This window comes from Haliotis asinina, chromosome 13 (assembly GCF_037392515.1).
Source record: "Haliotis asinina isolate JCU_RB_2024 chromosome 13, JCU_Hal_asi_v2, whole genome shotgun sequence".
Taxonomy (NCBI): Eukaryota; Metazoa; Mollusca; class Gastropoda; order Lepetellida; family Haliotidae; genus Haliotis; species Haliotis asinina.
In genome coordinates this window covers 47,217,123-47,243,104 of record NC_090292.1, presented here as the reverse complement: position 1 = coordinate 47,243,104, position 25,982 = coordinate 47,217,123, and the positions used below count along the sequence as shown (strand labels likewise).

General features: G+C 40.2%; 3 protein-coding genes across 3 annotated transcripts in view; 1 reads left to right on the top strand and 2 right to left on the bottom strand.

Annotated features, from left to right (window-relative positions):
- Positions 1 to 889: 889 nt before the first annotated feature.
- LOC137259604 (uncharacterized) lies at positions 890 to 1,969 on the bottom strand. Its single transcript, XM_067797220.1, has one exon. It carries the CDS (start codon positions 1,967 to 1,969, stop codon positions 890 to 892), a length of 1,080 nt encoding a protein of 359 aa, XP_067653321.1.
- Positions 1,970 to 5,496: 3,527 nt separating this feature from the next.
- Positions 5,497 to 25,982, top strand: part of LOC137259602 (uncharacterized) — a 38,685-nt gene continuing 18,199 nt past the window's right edge. Inside the window, exons 1-4 of the mRNA XM_067797219.1 lie at positions 5,497 to 5,535; positions 5,981 to 6,035; positions 17,655 to 17,677; positions 20,957 to 21,215. Coding sequence (XP_067653320.1) covers positions 5,497 to 5,535; positions 5,981 to 6,035; positions 17,655 to 17,677; positions 20,957 to 21,215 — 376 coding nt within the window. The remainder of the gene's footprint in view (positions 5,536 to 5,980; positions 6,036 to 17,654; positions 17,678 to 20,956; positions 21,216 to 25,982) is intronic.
- On the bottom strand, positions 21,689 to 24,155 carry LOC137260293 (uncharacterized protein KIAA1958-like). Its single transcript, XM_067797981.1, has 4 exons — positions 23,071 to 24,155; positions 22,603 to 22,852; positions 22,143 to 22,381; positions 21,689 to 21,912 (listed from the first exon to the last, which is right to left on the bottom strand). Exons 1-4 carry the CDS (start codon positions 23,726 to 23,728, stop codon positions 21,689 to 21,691), a joined length of 1,371 nt encoding a protein of 456 aa, XP_067654082.1. The 5' UTR covers positions 23,729 to 24,155.

Genomic DNA, 25,982 nt, shown 5'->3' with positions numbered 1-25,982 from the left:
CAACACATAATTTTTTATACAAAGGCCAGTTTGCTTTCAGAAAATTCCAACGAGATAAAGGAGGATTATCATCTGGTCTTACAGCTTTGAGGACAGTAGGGAAGTGATCGCTGCCACAAAGGTCATCATGAACAGACCATTCAAATTCATTGTAAATGTTTGATTCAGTCAGAGCTAGATCAAGTGAAGAATATGATCCAGTGGCTGGATGCAAATACGTATGTGAATCATCATTACAAACACATAAATTATTATCAGAAATAAAATCTTCAATAACTTTTCCCTTATTGTTCGTATTTGTACTACCCCATAGAGGGTTGTGCCCATTGAGATCTCCCATGATGATGCAGGGTTTTGGCAGTTGATCATACAAACATTGAAGGTCAGATTGTCGAAGAGATGATGAAGGAGGCACATATAAAGAGCACAACGTAAGAGCAATGTGCAAGGTAAGTCGGACTGCAACAGCTTGAAGAGGAGTATTCAGCTGAATAGCACTGTGAATGATGTCCTGTCTGACGAAGACACTACATCCTCCAGTTGCTTTGCCCCCTTCAGGAGAAAATGAATGGTAGCCAATGTGTTGTCGTAAGTTAAAAACATCGTTATGTTTTAGATATGTCTCCTGGAGACATATTGCTGACGGCTTAAAATCCTGTATTAACAAAAGAATCTCATTGTAATTTTTCCTAAGTCCTCTGCAGTTCCACTGCATCAAGTTCGGCGATCGAATCACGGTGGTTCAATAGGCGATCGCTCTCGTAAACGGGAGGAAGAGAGATCCCTCCTGTTATCCTTTGTAGAAGGAGTAACCTCCATATCCAAAGGATCAAAAGTGTTACGCACAGGTACCTCCGAAGGAATAGGGGACCTGGCCTTTTGCTGTTTTTTAAGTCTTTTTTTTGTCTTTCTGTGACATGTGAGTAGTGCCTGGTTTCTTAGTTGTTAGCTCGGACTGACTGTCTGTCTCCTCAACAAGTTCATTTTGAGTCTGTGTTTCTGAAGTGCATTTTGTAGAAGCGTCAGTAACGGTGCTGATGTTGACTGGCTGATCTGACCTAATCCATGTCATTTCAGTCTGGCACATGACTGATGCAGCTGCGACAGGGCGTGCTGCAGCAGCTGCATATGTGACGCTTGAAGAAGGTGTCGACTGGTGGGTTACTAACTTTTTTGCTTCAGCAAATGAAATATTGTTCTGACATTTGATCTTCATAATCTGAGCTTGTCTTTGCCACTGAGGACACAGTTTTGAGGAGGCCATATGTTTGTCACCACAATTTGAACAGTGAAAATCATTTTCACAGTCTGATCCATCATGGTTGCCACTGCAACGGTGACATACCATAGAGTTCGAACAGGAGCGTGAGCCGTGACCAAATTGTTGACAATTATAACATCGAAGTGGATTTGGGATGTACATCTCCACTCCGATATTAAAATAACCAGCTTTGATAAACTGAGGAAGTGTTGACTGGGAAAAAGTGAACAGATAAGTATTTGTTTTCCTGATGATCCCATCTTGTTTTGTGGAGAAACGTTTGACTGATGTGACACCTTGACTTTCAAGTTCAGCTGCAATTTCCTGTTCAGACATGTCAAGGAGGCAGTGAGCTCTGTCCCGGACAATGCCACGGCAAGAGTTCAATGTCCTGTGCACAGACACAGCAACATCAACATTGGCGAATTTAGTAACTGACAATAGATTCAAAGACTGCTGCCTCCGTGCACATTCAACCAGAAGGGAACCGCCACGCAGACGAGAAACATTCTTAACTTCACCACATATTCCTTGAATTGCTTTGGATATGGCAAATGGATTCAATTTAATTGGTTCATGGTCAGACGCTTCAATAACTCGGAATCGAGCCCATGAGTCTGTGTTTTGGGAAACATGTTCATGTGTATGATCAAAATCCAGGCGTCTCTTTTTTTCATTTCGAATGGAACCAGAAGTGTGCTGTGACATGGTTAGTAAGTAGTATTCGACATCCCCACTCCCCACCCGCCACCGAGTGTCAACAAGGACAGTGTTAAAGTGCACCGGATATCCAGATGCAAACACCAGGGATATGGGGATGCTATACTCCAGTAAATATGACTTGAATAGCCATCTTAGTCTAATAAATTAATTGCTAGGCTGGTTCTGCCCATAACAATTATTCATAGAGAGACAGTATTCAGCGGTCAACATTACCAGATTGGCCCATGAGCCACCGCCTTCTGGCATAGGACTCTAGGCAATAAATATATCAATAATTTGGAAACGAGAGGTCGAAATGGCCAAGACCCAAATAGTGAGCGAGTGTGCAAACAATATTATCTACGCACAGGGCATGGCGTGACCAGCCGATTGATAGAACCGGGCCAGTTCTACCACCCGTCTAGGTGAAGTCGGGGCCAAAGTGGTGTGTTGAGCAACAGGAACGCGGTTTCAAGCTCCCATTGCCCTCAACCACCAGGATCCCTTCCTCCACCGACACGGGACGCAACCCACGGCCAACAGGCTGCCCAATTTGGTCGCCTCTTACGACCAGCAAGTGTGCGAAGTGAGCTTTGTGGAAGCCTGTGGTATATACTCAATCGGATGGTTCGCCCCCTACCACGCTTCCAGGATAGAAAATGAAGTTCAAGTTTCATCGAGTTTATAAAATCAAGACTGCTTACTACATATTGCTGACCAAAAGGATTTTGCATGGATATAACGCTTTCTTCCTCGGAAACGAGGTTGTGGTCGAAGTGACAATATTATCGTAAATAATATCATATCGACCCCGTATATTGACCTATTCCAAGAGTGAAATCGTTATGTTATAAGCAGTGTCATGTAAAATCCTAATGTCCATCAAGAACATACATATTTTACTACCAGTAGAAAGTAATTTTGATTTTGTAACTCGGTGAAAACAAACTTAAATAGCATTCATCCCAAGACAGGGCGCCGCCATTTTTGAAAATCGTGAAGTCAAATCCATTTGAATGAATGAGATTATGTATGGTTTGTTCTCAGCAAGTTAGAAAATCAAAACTACGTTCATATATGTATTTGAATCATTGCCAAAAGGAGTTTGCATGACACAACCTGTAACATAACCTAAGCGAGGTCGGGGTCGAAGTGAAAATACTGCACGATAAATTTCTTCACTTGCTAAATTTACTTGGTTTGTAACGTTCACTCACCAGTATGGTTGACACTTGTCAATATACGTCTATATACTTGGTCTTATAATCCTAATTACTTTATAATCATACTTGCATGCATTTTGAAACTTAATAAAAAGAAGCGATCTGCGAATGTATAGCAGGAATGTAATATGAAGACATTTCATAGTTTTCCTATATGAATCATAATTCGAACGCACGACCTAGTGTATGTCGTCTGCATCATTACACTTCACGACGGAAACAATGATTCTGTTGAAAGCTACGACAACTTATTAAAAACAAAAATGCAAATATTAAAATTAAAGTTATAGGAGCAATGTCGGGCTATTACCTTCTTGAAGGAATGTATCCATCAATATCCACAAAAACAAGTGATATATAATTCATCTGCAGATTTCCCAAGTGATGTGTCTTCTAAGAGTCTAATATACGAAAACGTGATGTATCGTTTCAGGTTTTTCACATTGCTGTATTGGTTACCCAAGATAGCACACCTGGCAACTAATTGCACAATGTGCGTCATTCTTTTTAAAACGTTATTTAGTTAGCCAATAATCAGCAGTCAATCAATGTATTGGCGGTTAATGCTTCAAAGAAGGGTGTTGTTTTACATAGCCACAGACATGACAGAGTGAATTCAGTAAAGATTAGTAAATGTACATACATCAACACTACCTTTTGACAAATCCCCCATTTAAATCCCCATAAAACTAATTAATCAATCAGCGTGTTATCGGTTAATCCTTTGATCGATCCAGACAAAAGAAATGCCAAATGGGGACCTTCGTCGGGTAATCTAAGTGGCGTTACCACTAATTATACCTGTTATGAATTCATTAACCGAGCATCAAGTGAATGATGGCAACTAACTTGTAGGTTTATACCACCTAACACGGATTACAACCCAGCGGCACCAAGTGATTTTGACAGAATCGTCTATAAAAACAAGGGTTGTACCTCGAAAACTAGGCAAAGCAGGAGACAAAACTAAATGATAGTAGATTGTGAGAACATATAGCTTTCATTTTTCTCAACAGCTTTCGTGATTTCAGGTTTGTACAAACCTGCAAACGAAATAGTTTAACCCCTGAAATTTAGATGAATACTGCACAGACCCTCATTTCTACACCCACTATTACGTCACGCAGACGCGCCACTCTGATTGGTTCAAATTACGTTTGTGGCTGAGAATTGTGCACTGTTGACAAAAAGGTAGATTTAGGGTAATTAAAGATCGAAACGAGCAGTTTCAATGACTGGGTTTCATTTATAACGATGTCAGCAAGTGATTTTGCGTTTGTACCCTATTACAGTATATGTGACCTTTAAGGAAGCTAAGTTCTTGGGTCGAATCTTTGATTCACACTTAACGTTTTTACCGCATATTAAATCACTTAAGAGTAAATGCCTGAAAGCACTTGACTTGTTGAATGTGGTTTCAAATTCTAAATGGGGAGGGGATCAAGCTACGTTTCTCCATCTCTATCGATCTCTCGTGCGTTCTAAACTTGATTGTGGCTCAATTGTATATGGTGGAGCCTGCAAAAGCAACTTAAAACTATTAGATTCTGTCCAATATCAAGGTCTAAGACTTTGTCTTAGGTCTTTTAGAACTTCACCTATTGACAGTCTCTACGTTGAGGCTGATGAACCATCTCTTCAGCAGTGCCTGCTTTACAGTACATCACTAAATTATACTCTAATGAATCTAACCCTGCATACAACTGGGTTTTCAATCCCCTTTATGAGGATTTATACAACAAAAAGTCTTCTCTTGTTCCGCCTCTAGGACATAGAATTAAACCCTTTCTTTCTGCTGCCAGCATTGAGCTGGAAAACATAGCTCCTTCCCGTCTTCTTTCTTCTCCTCCTTGGCAGTTGGTTAGGCTACAAGTTGACCTAACATTAACGACTTTTAAAAAATCAGAAACTAATGAATTACAACATAAACAAGAATATAATGAACTAAAACATAAATATAGCAATTATAAATCCTTATTTACAGATGGGTCCAAGGATGGTGGCGCTGTGGCTTGTGCCGCTGTCATTGGATCCAGAATAATATCTTCTAGATTACCAGACAACAGTTCTATTTTTACAGCAGAAGCTAACGCCATATTAACGGCTCTTAAATATATTCAAAGACACCCTAAACATAAACAGTATATACTCTATTCAGACTCTCTTTCTTGCCTTCAGGCTATTAAAAATATTTCTTGTAAACGTCCACTTTTAATAGAAATTATTGAATTGTATAATGATCTTGCTACTGGCCAGTACGACATTATCTTCTGTTGGTTACCCAGCCACGCTGGCATTTCCGGTAACGCAATGGTCGATCTTGCTGCCAAGGCAGCACTCAACAAATCTGTGACTCCACTCCTTCTTCCATAAACCGATTATAAAGCTATCTTTAGAACTTACATCCGTGATTTGATGCAGAAGAAGTGGGACACCCAGGTAGCCGTCAATAAATTACATGAAATAAAACCGTATATAGGTTACACTTACTTGGGTTGTCAGTCCAGATTTGAAGAGGTAAATTTATGTTTACCAGGTTTTTAATCGTAGTATTCTTGCCATTTTAGTTTTGGCTAGCATTTCGTACACTCGCCAGCAGCTGAAGGGATCGTGTAAATCCAGCTAGGGTCCATGCAGGTAGCAAAGGTACTGTAAGTCCCCGTGGTCCCTAGTATGGTGATCTACCTTCTGTTCTTGGCGATCTATAGCCCGTGTTTTATAATGTATTGTCTTCTTTAATTACGATGTTTTAGTTTTTCATGCGGTTTTTATGTTCATATCTGTGATATTCCAGTGTTTTTACTGTCCTTTGTCGACAGTTTTTTATACTACACATATATTTCATTTCAGTGTTATGTTCCCGTCACGATATGATGAAATATTGCCAATACGACGATAAATATTTACTCACTCACTCACTCACTATACGTATACATCTGAGCAACGAAAGTATCCGGGGTATTATAATAATCTTGGCCTTACAGTAACCTTTTTAGGGTTTATATGTGGCCTAGAAAAATTGTTGTCGGGGAATTACCTTCGGACCGCACACCTTCAAAATAAGCACCCCATGGTCCCTAGTGTGGTGATCTACCTTCTGTTGTTGGCGATCAATAGACTGCTTTTATATTGTATTGTCTAAATAGTGATATCAGTTTTAACTTTCCATGCTAGATTTAATTGAAATTGTGATATTGTAGTTATTTTATTGTCCTTCACTGACAGATTTTACCACATGCACATTTTTCATGTAAATGTACTCCTCACGATAAGGCTGAGATATTGCCGATGTGACGTTTAATTCTAACTCACTCACTCAAAATAATCAAGAAAAGGATACACAAATAATATACACGTCAGTGTGCTAGGGCAGGATACACAAATAATATACACGTCACTGTGCTAGTAGAGGATACACAAATAATATACACGTCAGTGTGCTAGTAGAGGATACACAAATAATATACACGTCAGTGTGCTAGTGGAGGATACACAAATAATATACACGTTAGTGTGCTAGTAGAGGGTGCACAAATAATACACACGTCAGTGTGCTAGTGGAGGATACACAAATAATATACACGTCTGTGTGCTAGTGGAGGATACACAAATAATATACACGTCCGTGTGCTAGTGGAGGATACACAAATAATATACACGTCAGTGTGCTAGTGGAGGATACACAAATAATATACACGTCAGTGTGCTAGTAGAGGATACACAAATAATATACACGTCAGTGTGCTAGTGCAGGATACACAAATAATATACACGTCAGTGTGCTAGTGGAGGATACACAAATAATATACACGTCAGTGTGCTAGTGGAGGATACACAAATAATATACACGTCAGTGTGCTAGTGGAGGATACACAAATAATATACACGTCACTGTGCTAGTAGAGGATACACAAATAATATACACGTCAGTGTGCTAGTAGAGGGTGCACAAATAATATACACGTCAGTGTGCTAGTGGGGGATATACAAACAATATACACGTCTGTGTGCTAGTGGAGGATACAGAAATAATATACACGTCAGTGTGCTAGTAGAGGATCCACAAATAATATACACGTCAGTGTGCTAGTAGAGGGTGCACAAATAATATACACGTCAGTGTGCTAGTGGAGGATACACAAATAATATACACGTCAGTGTGCTAGTGGAGGATACACAAATAATATACACGTCAGTGTGCTAGTGGAGGATACACAAATAATATACACGTCAGTGTGCTAGTGGAGGATACACAAATAATATACACGTCAGTGTGCTAGTAGAGGGTGCACAAATAATATACACGTCAGTGTGCTAGTAGAGGATACACAAATAATATACACGTCAGTGTGCTAGTGGAGGATACACAAATAATATACACGTCAGTGTGCTAGTGGAGGATACACAAATAATATACACGTCACTGTGCTAGTAGAGGATACACAAATAATATACACGTCAGTGTGCTAGTAGAGGGTGCACAAATAATATACACGTCAGTGTGCTAGTGGGGGATATACAAACAATATACACGTCTGTGTGCTAGTGGAGGATACAGAAATAATATACACGTCAGTGTGCTAGTAGAGGATCCACAAATAATATACACGTCAGTGTGCTAGTAGAGGGTGCACAAATAATATACACGTCAGTGTGCTAGTGGAGGATACACAAATAATATACACGTCAGTGTGCTAGTGGAGGATACACAAATAATATACACGTCAGTGTGCTAGTAGACTATACACAAATAATATACACGTCAGTGTGCTAGTGGAGGATACACAAACAATATACACGTTAGTGTGCTAGTGGAGGATACAGAAATAATATACACGTCAGTGTGCTAGTAGAGGATACACAAATAATATACACGTCAGTGTGCTAGTAGAGGATACACAAATAATATACACGTCAGTGTGCTAGTGGAGGATACACAAATAATATACACGTCAGTGTGCTAGTGGAGGATACACAAATAATATACACGTCACTGTGCTAGTAGAGGATACACAAATAATATACACGTCAGTGTGCTAGTAGAGGGTGCACAAATAATATACACGTCAGTGTGCTAGTGGGGGATATACAAACAATATACACGTCTGTGTGCTAGTGGAGGATACAGAAATAATATACACGTCAGTGTGCTAGTAGAGGATCCACAAATAATATACACGTCAGTGTGCTAGTAGAGGGTGCACAAATAATATACACGTCAGTGTGCTAGTGGGGGATATACAAACAATATACACGTCTGTGTGCTAGTGGAGGATACAGAAATAATATACACGTCAGTGTGCTAGTGGAGGATACACAAACAATATACACGTTAGTGTGCTAGTGGAGGATACAGAAATAATATACACGTCAGTGTGCTAGTAGAGGATACACAAATAATATACACGTCAGTGTGCTAGTGGAGGATACACAAATAATATACACGTCAGTGTGCTAGTGGAGGATACACAAACAATATACACGTCAGTGTGCTAGTAGAGGATACACAAATAATATACACGTCAGTGTGCTAGTAGAGGATACACAAATAATATACACGTCAGTGTGCTAGTGGAGGATACACAAATAATATACACGTCAGTGTGCTAGTGGAGGATACACAAATAATATACACGTCACTGTGCTAGTAGAGGATACACAAATAATATACACGTCAGTGTGCTAGTAGAGGGTGCACAAATAATATACACGTCAGTGTGCTAGTGGGGGATATACAAACAATATACACGTCTGTGTGCTAGTGGAGGATACAGAAATAATATACACGTCAGTGTGCTAGTAGAGGATCCACAAATAATATACACGTCAGTGTGCTAGTAGAGGGTGCACAAATAATATACACGTCAGTGTGCTAGTGGAGGATACACAAATAATATACACGTCAGTGTGCTACTGGAGGATACACAAATAATATACACGTCAGTGTGCTAGTACACTATACACAAATAATATACACGTCACTGTGCTAGTAGAGGATACACAAATAATATACACGTCAGTGTGCTAGTAGAGGGTGCACAAATAATATACACGTCAGTGTGCTAGTGGGGGATATACAAACAATATACACGTCTGTGTGCTAGTGGAGGATACAGAAATAATATACACGTCAGTGTGCTAGTAGAGGATCCACAAATAATATACACGTCAGTGTGCTAGTAGAGGGTGCACAAATAATATACACGTCAGTGTGCTAGTGGAGGATACACAAATAATATACACGTCAGTGTGCTAGTGGAGGATACACAAATAATATACACGTCAGTGTGCTAGTAGACTATACACAAATAATATACACGTCAGTGTGCTAGTGGAGGATACACAAATAATATACACGTTAGTGTGCTAGTAGAGGGTGCACAAATAATATACACGTCAGTGTGCTAGTGGGGGATATACAAACAATATACACGTCTGTGTGCTAGTGGAGGATACACAAATAATATACACGTCAGTGTGCTAGTAGAGGATACACAAATAATATACACGTCAGTGTGCTAGTAGAGGGTGCACAAATAATATACACGTCAGTGTGCTAGTGGAGGATACACAAATAATATACACGTCAGTGTGCTAGTGGAGGATACACAAATAATATACTCGTCAGTGTGCTAGTAGACTATACACAAATAATATACACGTCAGTGTGCTAGTGGAGGATACACAAATAATATACACGTTAGTGTGCTAGTGGAGGATACACAAAAAATATACACGTCAGTGTGCTAGTAGAGGATACACAAATAATATACACGTCAGTGTGCTAGTAGAGGATACACAAATAATATACACGTCAGTGTGCTAGTGGAGGATACACAAATAATATACACGTCAGTGTGCTAGTGGAGGATACACAAATAATATACACGTCACTGTGCTAGTAGAGGATACACAAATAATATACACGTCAGTGTGCTAGTAGAGGGTGCACAAATAATATACACGTCAGTGTGCTAGTGGGGTATATAGAAACAATATACACGTCTGTGTGCTAGTGGAGGATACAGAAATAATATACACGTCAGTGTGCTAGTAGAGGATCCACAAATAATATACACGTCAGTGTGCTAGTAGAGGGTGCACAAATAATATACACGTCAGTGTGCTAGTGGAGGATACACAAATAATATACACGTCAGTGTGCTAGTGGAGGATACACAAATAATATACACGTCAGTGTGCTAGTAGACTATACACAAATAATATACACGTCAGTGTGCTAGTGGAGGATACACAAATAATATACACGTCAGTGTGCTAGTGGAGGATACACAAATAATATACACGTCAGTGTGCTAGTAGAGGGTGCACAAATAATATACACGTCAGTGTGCTAGTAGAGGATACACAAATAATATACACGTCAGTGTGCTAGTGGAGGATACACAAATAATATACACGTCAGTGTGCTAGTGGAGGATACACAAATAATATACACGTCACTGTGCTAGTAGATGATACACAAATAATATACACGTCAGTGTGCTAGTAGAGGGTGCACAAATAATATACACGTCAGTGTGCTAGTGGGGGATATACAAACAATATACACGTCTGTGTGCTAGTGGAGGATACAGAAATAATATACACGTCAGTGTGCTAGTAGAGGATCCACAAATAATATACACGTCAGTGTGCTAGTAGAGGGTGCACAAATAATATACACGTCAGTGTGCTAGTGGAGGATACACAAATAATATACACGTCAGTGTGCTAGTGGAGGATACACAAATAATATACACGTCAGTGTGCTAGTAGACTATACACAAATAATATACACGTCAGTGTGCTAGTGGAGGATACACAAACAATATACACGTTAGTGTGCTAGTGGAGGATACAGAAATAATATACACGTCAGTGTGCTAGTAGAGGATACACAAATAATATACACGTCAGTGTGCTAGTAGAGGATACACAAATAATATACACGTCAGTGTGCTAGTGGAGGATACACAAATAATATACACGTCAGTGTGCTAGTGGAGGATACACAAATAATATACACGTCAGTGTGCTAGTAGAGGATACACAAATAATATACACGTCAGTGTGCTAGTAGAGGGTGCACAAATAATATACACGTCAGTGTGCTAGTGGGGGATATACAAACAATATACACGTCTGTGTGCTAGTGGAGGATACAGAAATAATATACACGTCAGTGTGCTAGTAGAGGATCCACAAATAATATACACGTCAGTGTGCTAGTAGAGGGTGCACAAATAATATACACGTCAGTGTGCTAGTGGAGGATACACAAATAATATACACGTCAGTGTGCTAGTGGAGGATACACAAATAATATACACGTCAGTGTGCTAGTAGACTATACACAAATAATATACACGTCACTGTGCTAGTAGAGGATACACAAATAATATACACGTCAGTGTGCTAGTAGAGGGTGCACAAATAATATACACGTCAGTGTGCTAGTGGGGGATATACAAACAATATACACGTCTGTGTGCTAGTGGAGGATGCAGAAATAATATACACGTCAGTGTGCTAGTAGAGGATCCACAAATAATATACACGTCAGTGTGCTAGTAGAGGGTGCACAAATAATATACACGTCAGTGTGCTAGTGGAGGATACACAAATAATATACACGTCAGTGTGCTAGTGGAGGATACACAAATAATATACACGTCAGTGTGCTAGTAGACTATACACAAATAATATACACGTCAGTGTGCTAGTGGAGGATACACAAATAATATACACGTTAGTGTGCTAGTAGAGGGTGCACAAATAATATACACGTCAGTGTGCTAGTGGGGGATATACAAACAATATACACGTCTGTGTGCTAGTGGAGGATACACAAATAATATACACGTCAGTGTGCTAGTAGAGGATACACAAATAATATACACGTCAGTGTGCTAGTAGAGGGTGCACAAATAATATACACGTCAGTGTGCTAGTGGAGGATACACAAATAATATACACGTCAGTGTGCTAGTGGAGGATACACAAATAATATACTCGTCAGTGTGCTAGTAGACTATACACAAATAATATACACGTCAGTGTGCTAGTGGAGGATACACAAATAATATACACGTTAGTGTGCTAGTGGAGGATACACAAATAATATACACGTCAGTGTGCTAGTAGAGGATACACAAATAATATACACGTCAGTGTGCTAGTAGAGGATACACAAATAATATACACGTCAGTGTGCTAGTGGAGGATACACAAATAATATACACGTCAGTGTGCTAGTGGAGGATACACAAATAATATACACGTCACTGTGCTAGTAGAGGATACACAAATAATATACACGTCAGTGTGCTAGTAGAGGGTGCACAAATAATATACACGTCAGTGTGCTAGTGGGGGATATACAAACAATATACACGTCTGTGTGCTAGTGGAGGATACAGAAATAATATACACGTCAGTGTGCTAGTAGAGGATCCACAAATAATATACACGTCAGTGTGCTAGTAGAGGGTGCACAAATAATATACACGTCAGTGTGCTAGTGGAGGATACACAAATAATATACACGTCAGTGTGCTAGTGGAGGATACACAAATAATATACACGTCAGTGTGCTAGTAGACTATACACAAATAATATACACGTCACTGTGCTAGTAGAGGATACACAAATAATATACACGTCAGTGTGCTAGTAGAGGGTGCACAAATAATATACACGTCAGTGTGCTAGTGGGGGATATACAAATAATATACACGTCTGTGTGCTAGTGGAGGATACAGAAATAATATACACGTCAGTGTGCTAGTAGAGGATCCACAAATAATATACACGTCAGTGTGCTAGTAGAGGATACACAAATAATATACACGTCAGTGTGCTAGTAGAGGGTGCACAAATAATATACACGTCAGTGTGCTAGTGGGGGATATACAAACAATATACACGTCTGTGTGCTAGTGGAGGATACAGAAATAATATACACGTCAGTGTGCTAGTAGAGGATCCACAAATAATATACACGTCAGTGTGCTAGTAGAGGGTGCACAAATAATATACACGTCAGTGTGCTAGTGGAGGATACACAAATAATATACACGTCAGTGTGCTAGTGGAGGATACACAAATAATATACACGTCAGTGTGCTAGTAGACTATACACAAATAATATACACGTCAGTGTGCTAGTGGAGGATACACAAATAATATACACGTTAGTGTGCTAGTAGAGGGTGCACAAATAATATACACGTCAGTGTGCTAGTGGGGGATATACAAACAATATACACGTCTGTGTGCTAGTGGAGGATACACAAATAATATACACGTCAGTGTGCTAGTAGAGGATACACAAATAATATACACGTCAGTGTGCTAGTAGAGGGTGCACAAATAATATACACGTCAGTGTGCTAGTGGAGGATACACAAATAATATACACGTCAGTGTGCTAGTGGAGGATACACAAATAATATACTCGTCAGTGTGCTAGTAGACTATACACAAATAATATACACGTCAGTGTGCTAGTGGAGGATACACAAATAATATACACGTTAGTGTGCTAGTGGAGGATACACAAAAAATATACACGTCAGTGTGCTAGTAGAGGATACACAAATAATATACACGTCAGTGTGCTAGTAGAGGATACACAAATAATATACACGTCAGTGTGCTAGTGGAGGATACACAAATAATATACACGTCAGTGTGCTAGTGGAGGATACACAAATAATATACACGTCACTGTGCTAGTAGAGGATACACAAATAATATACACGTCAGTGTGCTAGTAGAGGGTGCACAAATAATATACACGTCAGTGTGCTAGTGGGGTATATAGAAACAATATACACGTCTGTGTGCTAGTGGAGGATACAGAAATAATATACACGTCAGTGTGCTAGTAGAGGATCCACAAATAATATACACGTCAGTGTGCTAGTAGAGGGTGCACAAATAATATACACGTCAGTGTGCTAGTGGAGGATACACAAATAATATACACGTCAGTGTGCTAGTGGAGGATACACAAATAATATACACGTCAGTGTGCTAGTAGACTATACACAAATAATATACACGTCAGTGTGCTAGTGGAGGATACACAAATAATATACACGTCAGTGTGCTAGTGGAGGATACACAAATAATATACACGTCAGTGTGCTAGTAGAGGGTGCACAAATAATATACACGTCAGTGTGCTAGTAGAGGATACACAAATAATATACACGTCAGTGTGCTAGTGGAGGATACACAAATAATATACACGTCAGTGTGCTAGTGGAGGATACACAAATAATATACACGTCACTGTGCTAGTAGAGGATACACAAATAATATACACGTCAGTGTGCTAGTAGAGGGTGCACAAATAATATACACGTCAGTGTGCTAGTGGGGGATATACAAACAATATACACGTCTGTGTGCTAGTGGAGGATACAGAAATAATATACACGTCAGTGTGCTAGTAGAGGATCCACAAACAATATACACGTCAGTGTGCTAGTAGAGGGTGCACAAATAATATACACGTCAGTGTGCTAGTGGAGGATACACAAATAATATACACGTCAGTGTGCTAGTAGACTATACACAAATAATATACACGTCAGTGTGCTAGTGGAGGATACACAAACAATATACACGTTAGTGTGCTAGTGGAGGATACAGAAATAATATACACGTCAGTGTGCTAGTAGAGGATACACAAATAATATACACGTCAGTGTGCTAGTAGAGGATACACAAATAATATACACGTCAGTGTGCTAGTGGAGGATACACAAATAATATACACGTCAGTGTGCTAGTGGAGGATACACAAATAATATACACGTCAGTGTGCTAGTAGAGGATACACAAATAATATACACGTCAGTGTGCTAGTAGAGGGTGCACAAATAATATACACGTCAGTGTGCTAGTGGGGGATATACAAACAATATACACGTCTGTGTGCTAGTGGAGGATACAGAAATAATATACACGTCAGTGTGCTAGTAGAGGATCCACAAATAATATACACGTCAGTGTGCTAGTAGAGGGTGCACAAATAATATACACGTCAGTGTGCTAGTGGAGGATACACAAATAATATACACGTCAGTGTGCTAGTGGAGGATACACAAATAATATACACGTCAGTGTGCTAGTAGACTATACACAAATAATATACACGTCACTGTGCTAGTAGAGGATACACAAATAATATACACGTCAGTGTGCTAGTAGAGGGTGCACAAATAATATACACGTCAGTGTGCTAGTGGGGGATATACAAACAATATACACGTCTGTGTGCTAGTGGAGGATGCAGAAATAATATACACGTCAGTGTGCTAGTAGAGGATCCACAAATAATATACACGTCAGTGTGCTAGTAGAGGGTGCACAAATAATATACACGTCAGTGTGCTAGTGGAGGATACACAAATAATATACACGTCAGTGTGCTAGTGGAGGATACACAAATAATATACACGTCAGTGTGCTAGTAGACTATACACAAATAATATACACGTCAGTGTGCTAGTGGAGGATACACAAATAATATACACGTTAGTGTGCTAGTAGAGGGTGCACAAATAATATACACGTCAGTGTGCTAGTGGGGGATATACAAACAATATACACGTCTGTGTGCTAGTGGAGGATACACAAATAATATACACGTCAGTGTGCTAGTAGAGGATACACAAATAATATACACGTCAGTGTGCTAGTAGAGGGTGCACAAATAATATACACGTCAGTGTGCTAGTGGAGGATACACAAATAATATACACGTCAGTGTGCTAGTGGAGGATACACAAATAATATACTCGTCAGTGTGCTAGTAGACTATACACAAATAATATACACGTCAGTGTGCTAGTGGAGGATACACAAATAATATACACGTTAGTGTGCTAGTGGAGGATACACAAATAATATACACGTCAGTGTGCTAGTAGAGGATACACAAATAATATACACGTCAGTGTGCTAGTAGAGGATACACAAATAATATACACGTCAGTGTGCTAGTGGAGGATACACAAATAATATACACGTCAGTGTGCTAGTGGAGGATACACAAATAATATACACGTCACTGTGCTAGTAGAGGATACACAAATAATATACACGTCAGTGTGCTAGTAGAGGGTGCACAAATAATATACACGTCAGTGTGCTAGTGGGGGATATACAAACAATATACACGTCTGTGTGCTAGTGGAGGATACAGAAATAATATACACGTCAGTGTGCTAGTAGAGGATCCACAAATAATATACACGTCAGTGTGCTAGTAGAGGGTGCACAAATAATATACACGTCAGTGTGCTAGTGGAGGATACACAAATAATATACACGTCAGTGTGCTAGTGGAGGATACACAAATAATATACACGTCAGTGTGCTAGTAGACTATACACAAATAATATACACGTCACTGTGCTAGTAGAGGATACACAAATAATATACACGTCAGTGTGCTAGTAGAGGGTGCACAAATAATATACACGTCAGTGTGCTAGTGGGGGATATACAAATAATATACACGTCTGTGTGCTAGTGGAGGATACAGAAATAATATACACGTCAGTGTGCTAGTAGAGGATCCACAAATAATATACACGTCAGTGTGCTAGTAGAGGGTGCACAAATAATATACACGTCAGTGTGCTAGTGGAGGATACACAAATAATATACACGTCAGTGTGCTAGTGGAGGATACACAAATAATATACACGTCAGTGTGCTAGTGGAGGATACACAAATAATATACACGTCACTGTGCTAGTAGAGGATACACAAATAATATACACGTCAGTGTGCTAGTAGAGGGTGCACAAATAATATACACGTCAGTGTGCTAGTGGGGGATATACAAACAATATACACGTCTGTGTGCTAGTGGAGGATACAGAAATAATATACACGTCAGTGTGCTAGTAGAGGATCCACAAATAATATACACGTCAGTGTGCTAGTAGAGGGTGCACAAATAATATACACGTCAGTGTGCTAGTGGAGGATACACAAATAATATACACGTCAGTGTGCTAGTGGAGGATACACAAATAATATACACGTCAGTGTGCTAGTAGACTATACACAAATAATATACACGTCAGTGTGCTAGTGGAGGATACACAAATAATATACACGTTAGTGTGCTAGTAGAGGGTGCACAAATAATATACACGTCAGTGTGCTAGTAGAGGGTGCACAAATAATATACACGTCAGTGTGCTAGTGGAGGATACACAAATAATATACATGTCAGTGTGCTAGTGGAGGATATACAAATACTATACACGTCTGTGTGCTAGTAGAGGATACAAAAACAATATACACGTCAGTGTGCTAGTAGAGGACAACTCAAGTTGGCTGGATGAGTAGCCTGGCGCTTTAGCCAGCTCAGCCACCGCGCCCATATCAATCCAAACTAATGTTCAGAAATAACACCGACAACAGCGCTGTCTCAGACCTTTCATTTGTTTTGAAAATCGTGATTGGTACATAACGACCATAACAGAATAGTTGCAACAGTCACCAATATCATCTGAGATTCCGATCCTCATAGATACATTCCGCCCAGTTTGGCACCTCTCAGACTGAGACTCCATGGTCGCTTGCGTGTTGTTCAGCAGTAAGAATACAACTGATTGATATAACGTCCTGTTTGTTTTCACTGCATAAATAGGAATAAGGAATATTGACGAATGCACGATAATTCTGAAAAACAATGTCCAAAACATTTCAGAAACTCTAAATATGCGATCATGTTTGTATTTCAGGTTATGCCGTTACCAGCTCAGCTGGAAAAGGTGAGAATCTAAGTAATTATAATCTTGTGACAAAGAAGATATGATACCTTCAGTACAAATGAAGACAATGGCGGGAACAGTCCCATGTTTTTTTTCATTGTTTATCGTCACACTCAGCTGCATTCCACCCATATATCGGCCGTCTTTAAGTAATCCAGTGATTAACATCATGAGCATCGATCTATAGAAATCGGATACGTTGACAAGTGTCAAGCAAGTGAGCAAACCTGGCCGATCCCGTTAGTTGGCCCGATCGCATTCTAATCACAGTAAAAACATTTCTGAGCCTGAAGCGCCGGTTGTATAGCCCAGTGCCTATATTCAGGGTGCAAAGTGTAAATGTGTGAAGTACATTTCCGAACATACATGATGAATATGTTTTCAGTATAGAGCTGATATATTATATTGAGAACAAGGGAGATTAAACATACACTGTTTATACCATAGTCAGGCGGTCTATAGCCCGTGTTTATATTATATCGTCCTCTATAGTTAAACTGTTTTGGAGTTAACTACTACTTTTAAATACCTATCTGTGATAATCTTTTTTTTAACTGTCCGTCGTTATTTTACCATTTACTGATATGTATAATATTAATGATTCTTGCCACGATATGGCTGTAATATTGCCGATGTGACATTAAATATTATCTCACTCACTCTAATTTAGTCATCAAAGTGGAGCATCCTTATAATAATACTAGCCCCTGTAGAATCATTGCGTGTGGTGTGCAACGAATACTACTATCTCACCTTTATACTTTTATATTTCAGTGTTTTACAATGTCTATGCTGTCTTATGAATGATGCAATGTACCGCCATGATAATCACAGGTAAACAAAAACAGCTTTGAACTGTGTTTATATCCATGATGACATGATGAAATGTGCGACCCTGCGTTCTATGCTCCCTGTGAGATGTTAAGAACACAATGTTGCAAAACATTATCACCTGTTTAAATTGCAATTTTACTTGCTTAAGTTGGCAAGTGAACTTAACCTTTCATTATATAGTCTTGAAGAGGTAAAATGAACCTGTGTAAAATACAGACGCACTTTGTATTCATTGTACGCTCTGGTCCAAGGTGGATGCATTGGGACCGACAGCGTTCAGTGTTACACAGTCATCATGTTTAGTTTTACCTCTGGTAAAGAAGCCCACCTACTAAGACCACGGGACACCCCATAATATGCCGTCTATGGCGATCAGCAACATCATTGGATTAACTGTCCTTGTATTTATCATGATGTCAGGCGTAATCCTCATAGCGTACCTGACCAATGTGGATGCACAAGTACAGAGAAAATGAAGAAAGATCTATGTAATCGGACACCATCTCTGGCGAGTTTGGCGACTGCCCAGGGAGCAACATAAATATAATCTGATTGTGCAAGGTGCTCTCCTCACCATCATTCCAGTCCTGCTGTGCAGTGTGTTCAGATAAGGTTGCCCCATGAAAACGTTACACTACTACACTGCTTGTGTCAAAGCAGGGATTTTGTGTACTGAAGAATCAGGTACCTTCTGTGATTGCTTGGGAACATACACAAGATGACACAGATGTAATCCTTTCTGTATCTTATTTGGAAACCTACATCACACACAAAATGTCCAATATTTATAACAAAACAAAGTAATGATTAACAAAATGTAGAGGACATTTATTTAATAAAGGTACGTGGTGCTATATTTTATGGAATGTAATAATTCAGCATGTGGTGAGTAACTAAGCAATTACAATCAAAAGAATATTGTCTGGAATCGCTAACAGATGTTGCTGTCTCTTTCCAGGTAGTCATTGGCACGATGTAGCTGAATGCAAAAATCGTCCATCTTATACAGGATTGTACTCGGGTTTATTCTGTGCATTTGGCTGATTAATGGTATCTACTCGGCCATGTCATTGATATATAGACGAACAAATGTCATGGAAGAGAACTATGTAAGCCGTTTTTGAAAAATATTGTGATAATGCTCTCATGATTAAAACATTTTCTGTAAAAACGAAAGGTGAGTGTTTGGACTGTTAACCGAGATGGCAAGTGCAATTGTTAAAATATAAAATCACATTGGCAATATTTCAGTCGGACTTGTCGGTACTAGTAAGCATAATGTTTGAGTTGGGTATCCATGTTTAACTGCCCCATAACATCTCAGTGAGCTGGCACTATAAAACCAGCTGAAGTCTGGGCTAGTACAAGGAGCAATACATACCCACACATGTACGGGGCATATCAGCGGGGCATTCGTAAGTGCGACGTTAAACCCCATCTCACCAGGGACTAACCCAGGGGTATTTTTTCCGACCATGTACACACATTCACAGACAATCAGGTTTTACAAAGACTCACCAAGTCGATGTATATTTATATTGACCATGACGTCAGCAACATGTATGTACGTCAGCCTCCTTTCCACAAGGTGTAACATAAATATTCAGTTAAATCCCGTTGTATGGACCTTAACAATTGCTTCGACTATGACCAATACAATGCTTCAGTTCCAGTGACGTTTAATCGATAACGTTTTGTTTCGTGGCTTTTGAAATAAACATGCAAGAGCATGCGAAAGTGGCAGCGATCCGTGCTATGCAGGTGCAAAATGAACAATGTATCCACACTTGAACGCAACAGCTGATATAAGTTACTCTTTCAAACTCTAGCTCCTGTGACTAGCTTCTTTCAAAAGTATATTTAAATTCAGTACCACATTTTTAAGTTGAGTGTTTTCTCTGTGATGCTATTGATTACAGATGAACAAAAATCAACTATCAACGTGTAAAGAAGTGTGATATGAGTGAGCCACTCGTGTGCGAGCAGCGTCTGTTGCTCAGTGATGTAGAACCCATTTGAGAGACCTTGGCAAAGTGTCGGGAAACAAGACGACTAACCAGTGATCGGCAATGGCGCTCATACAGACAGTGGTCATCATAGTCATTTTAAAGAATGTCCATTGTCAGTTAGTGTACAACATGGACACTTGCCCCAATGTGACATTCCACAGAAGGCCTGAAATGGATGATCTGGTGTTTACTGGAAGCCTGATAGAAGAGATGAAGCAGGTACACATGAGGGCTGAGTGTTTCTCTCTCTGTCACCAGCAGAAGTTGTGCAACCTGGTCCTGTACAACGCTCTCACAAGGAAATGTAGATTACACTCTGAAGCCTTTGGTCCGTTGAGTGATTGCACAGCTGAGACTGGCTGGCAGTACTATGGGAGTGAGTATTACAAATAACAATGAGACCCTGTAGGAAATGGTGCTCATTAGGCTAGTTTAAGTACACAAGCTCAAAGTATATACTCTCTAAGAGAAAACAAAAATAGAAACTTGACATGCTGATTTGGAGTTAGTAAGTGCATTTATAAACCTATCTCCGATTTTCTCTACAGTACGGTAGGTTCCTTCCTGCTCTGGTAGACCCCATTCTTACACCCAGGTTTTGAACTACAGGTTTTGAAATATCGTATCAGGTTTTGAAATGCGACCATTTCAAAACCCGGGTTTTGAAGTACACATTTCAAAACCTGAAATCGGGTTAAAATTGGACCATTTCAAAACCTGGGTGTAGAAATGACCATTATTCATACCGATAGAGAGTTTGAAACAGAGGCACTTCAAAAACGATCAGACAAGGATAAAAGACGAAAACACAAGCAACATAGCTTTTATTCTGTAAACTGCACGATCGTTTTAGTTGAAATTAATAGCTAGAGAAATGTTCCTCCTGTTCTCTTCCGCGTTTACAGAGGTTTCCAGGTGCTTAGCTGTCGGTCCAGTATGTTCGGGAGACTTGTTGCCGGTAGCTGTTTGTTTGATATCCTTTTTCACCTTTTTCGCACGTACAATGTCTGACGCAGCTGCCTTCTGGGCATCTGCCGTCCTCTTGTATACTCTTACTACATCACTTCTATGACCTGCAAATAACATAGGTTAATTATAATTCCATAACTTTAAAACATGACTATATACTATATATCCACAATACGTATATATAATGAAAATGGGAAAATTTTAACAAAATGTATAGTCCTGTGGGAAAGTATTTTCCTTTCAAAATTGTTTGTTTATGGTTGATATTAAACAAGTAGATAAATAGTTGAAGTTTTATTCTTGTCAATGTATATTCAAAGAAACAGAAAATTACCTGTCTGTTCGCAAATGATCTGTTCATCTACGTTGGCCTCGTAGAGCCGGGTGGCAGCCGTTGCTCGGAGGGAATGGTTCGTTTTACGTCCGAGTATTCCAGCTTGACCGCAAATCCTACCAACAGTGTTTTGAAGTTTGTTGTGACCAACAGGGGTTTCCATAAACCAATCGTCTCCCTTAGGGACTTTCCGGGGTGTGAAATAGAACGCATCTTTATTCTTGAGGGACTGTGCCGCACTGGGGGAAAAAAAGAACAGAAAAACAGCATAAGTATACGCTCGCTGAAATTGATGTTTTTCGCAGCAGTGTCTTACTATATATACACACAAATTTCAGCGATATCAAAACGAAATAGAAACTCCCAGAAAGAGAGCCACCCACCGTATATGCAATGTGTCATTTATCACTAATTTTTGCTGATAACATGGGTTAGGTTCAAATAGACAAAAATAACTCACCAGTAAGACATGTATTTCTGGACAATTCTGACATAGCAGTGGGATGGGGTTTCCAGGTTTTCATAGGCACGGACCTTCTTTGCAGTTAGTTTTCTATGGTTTAATCCGCCTTTGTTGGTTTTCGATACATCCTCTGTGTATTCCATATATCTCCGGCCGTGACAGTCTGTGTGCGGTCCGGTGATTTGTGGATTGTTACCCATCCTCAAACTCCGATGTTCTGTGCCTCCTCTAAGAGCAAAATGTAAGCCTAAGGATAAAAATAAAAAGTTATGAAATAAATTTATTTCATCTCAAACATGCATATCCTTAAATTTAAGGTTAAAACGGCACGTTCTATGAAGACTATGAAAAATCATGAAAAAACAAGCAAATGAATATGGCATGATAACAGTCATTGGTTACGAAATATCGCCTTCCTTTAGAGATGTATTTTTCTGACCAAGGGAAATTATTGTTTTAACTTACCCGTTAAATACAGCACAGTATCCAATAATTTTTGGGGGGTGTCATCTCCCAGCACGCCTTTCTCCCACAACTGTTGTTTTTCCGCCAACGTTATTACTTCTGTATGTTTTACTGTCGAAGGTCCCATCCCTTCTGCTGATCTCTCCCTCATAGAAGCATCCAATGCTCTACGGCTGTCTTCAAACTCATCATCATTGAAGATATCGAGCGACGACCCATGCAGTTTTAAAGAAGACGCTAACGAGGCGAACAAACCGTAAAGTGTTGTTGACGGATAGAAGGCGCCATCTTTCTTTCGTGCCTCGAACACGAAGTACTTGAGCGCCATGTTAAGTTTCTCAGCGTCCATATTTAGCAAATTCTCTCGCAAACAGACACTCCATAACCCAAGATTTTCAGAAACGGGCCGCTGACGTCTCTCTTCTTGCCACCTCTGAAAAACCTCCATTGCCCAGGTGTTTTTGTATTGTGTACTTTTTGGAATGCGGAGTTTCAGCTTTTCGTTTAGATCATAGGAAGTTAGTGGGTCCCCAAAACGCAATTTGAAATCATCCAGCATATCCAAGTTGCTACCCTCGTCAGGTGAAACCTTGTCAATCTGCTTCTCTATAAATGTATTTTGGGTTAGGAAGATGTCGTCGTCCTCTTTGTCACACATCCTGAGCGAACGCTTTCTACCAGCACGAATGTGTCTGATCTAACATGTGGTCTTAAAACGTGCTCACTCCACGTGCAAACTCTTAATATTATCGGGTAGCACGTGCATTGCGCGTGCAAGACAATGTAATAGATGCCAGTGGCATCTGAGTTGACACCGGCTGTTCCATCATTTGCGGGCTGTTCCATCAATGTTGTTCTGCTCAGTATATATACACAAAACATTTGCACAATTTGAAAATAATACACATTTGTGCTCTACATACATAAGGTGTAATAAGTCGTAGAAGTCTCCTCGGATTTTGTAGCAATTGGAAAACAGGGAAAACCAACTCCTCCATCTTATCACTATGTTGTGTTTTCAGACAACTTTTATCTGCAAACGATGACTATTTAATATATGTTTACGGTTCATAAGTCGGATAAAACACTCCCCCTCGGTCTTGGTCGAGATTGTAAAACCTGAGAGCAGCAGGGACGGAGCTTGCTTGTAAGCTCCGTCCCTGCTGCTCTCAGGTTTTACAATCTCGACCAAGACCTCGGAGTCGTGTTTTATCCTTTACATAACTGATTCAAACATGTCACCATTGATTAGTTACAGAAAACATCTAAACCACGATTACGGAGAAAGTGCTTGATGAAAGCACAGAGGGCTATTAAAGCCACGTGGTCAGAGTGAACTGTCAGCATTTGCTGTAACCACCATGAGCATTGATAGCAAGTATACCAACTCAAGTCTCCAAACACAAACCAGCCAGGATAAGTGACATCAACTGGGCCTACATCGTGGGGATGTTACATTGCCCAAACGTCATTCTGACATTCTCAAAACGTCCATATCATGTGACGAATGTCGTCTCATTCCGGTCCCCTTCGCTGACGTGGACTGGCCAGTATGCAGTGTTGGCGTCTAGTTTGGAGAACCAGTGACTTGCCGTAAGCGTAACTAGACAGTCATCGATCAAGGGTAATGGAAGCACATCTCTCTGACTTTTTGCGTTCACCCCTATTTTCTTAAGGTGAGCCTCTTCCTATTATGCGAATAGGGGTCTTGTGGAGGCACTGCTTCACCAATGCCGGTCGTTTGTGAGAACTACATGTTCGAATTTTGTGAAGTCCAAATCTTGATAGGCAAAACTAACTTGAAACTCCACCTGCAGTTCGGCTAGCTGTGCTTGGTCCTAGGTTCCAGATTCCCTTCTCGATTTGGAGAACTAGTTTCGCTGGTGCTCTGGGACCTGTGTTTTCAGTTCGTGTTCCTCCACTATGATAGTGGAGGAAGTCCTACAAGTCCTACAGTCCTGACATGTTGCCCCCTCGTGCACTTACACAGAGGTCTGCCATATGGACCAAGGACACCACAAGAGCCTGGTACCCTTGGTTTAGGGTCCTCGGCATTACTGCAGGCCCTCACATCTCTGGTACAGGCTCTACCAGGTATTGATTCAATTCCTGACTGAGGTGGCATTGTACCCTGGTAGCCTGGTACCGATGTACGGTGTCAAAGGCACTGACACTGCCTGCATAAATGTCACTCTGCATACACCGGGTCATAGGAATCTCACATCCACCTCTGGTAATTGTTTATCTTTGTACATTGATGTTTTTACTGTCTTACGGCTTGTCGATCAAATTAACATCAAAGGATACTTTCTTCATTCCTGTGTCACTTTTTCCCAGCATGGGACAATCTGCCTTGAAGTGATTTAGATTGCTGCAGCTGAAACACACCTGCTGCTGGGCTGGACTTGGCGAGCATGACCTGGACCCTGACCTCGCGTCCCGTGATTCATGGGATTTAACCGTAGTCATCAGGACCATCACAGACTGCACCAATGCTGACATTTCCGACCGTGTGCCGATATTGCCCTCCATCAAGTACACTCGACGTCCAGGATCATCCAGTGTTGGGTAATGCCTCAGATGAAACCCTCACTTGACTGGACAGTTCCTCCTCCTCATCTATGTTGACAGTAAGGACGTTTCGACCTCCTTGATTATACACTGACTGAGAGTAAGATATGCCTGACCCCATTGATGTTTTTCTCGAGTGACGTCAGACTTATATATCAAATTTCACTTGTCATAGTATACGCACCCTATGCAGAAGCAGTTTACATTGTCTTTTCCAATGAATTTCTCTGGGAGGCCGGGGTTGCCAGTGTTGGGGTAGCTACTAGCCTCACTGTCCATGCCTCCAATGCATCCTCTGGCTCGTGTCTCATTGCGTGGAATCCGAGTCTCGCTGTCAAATG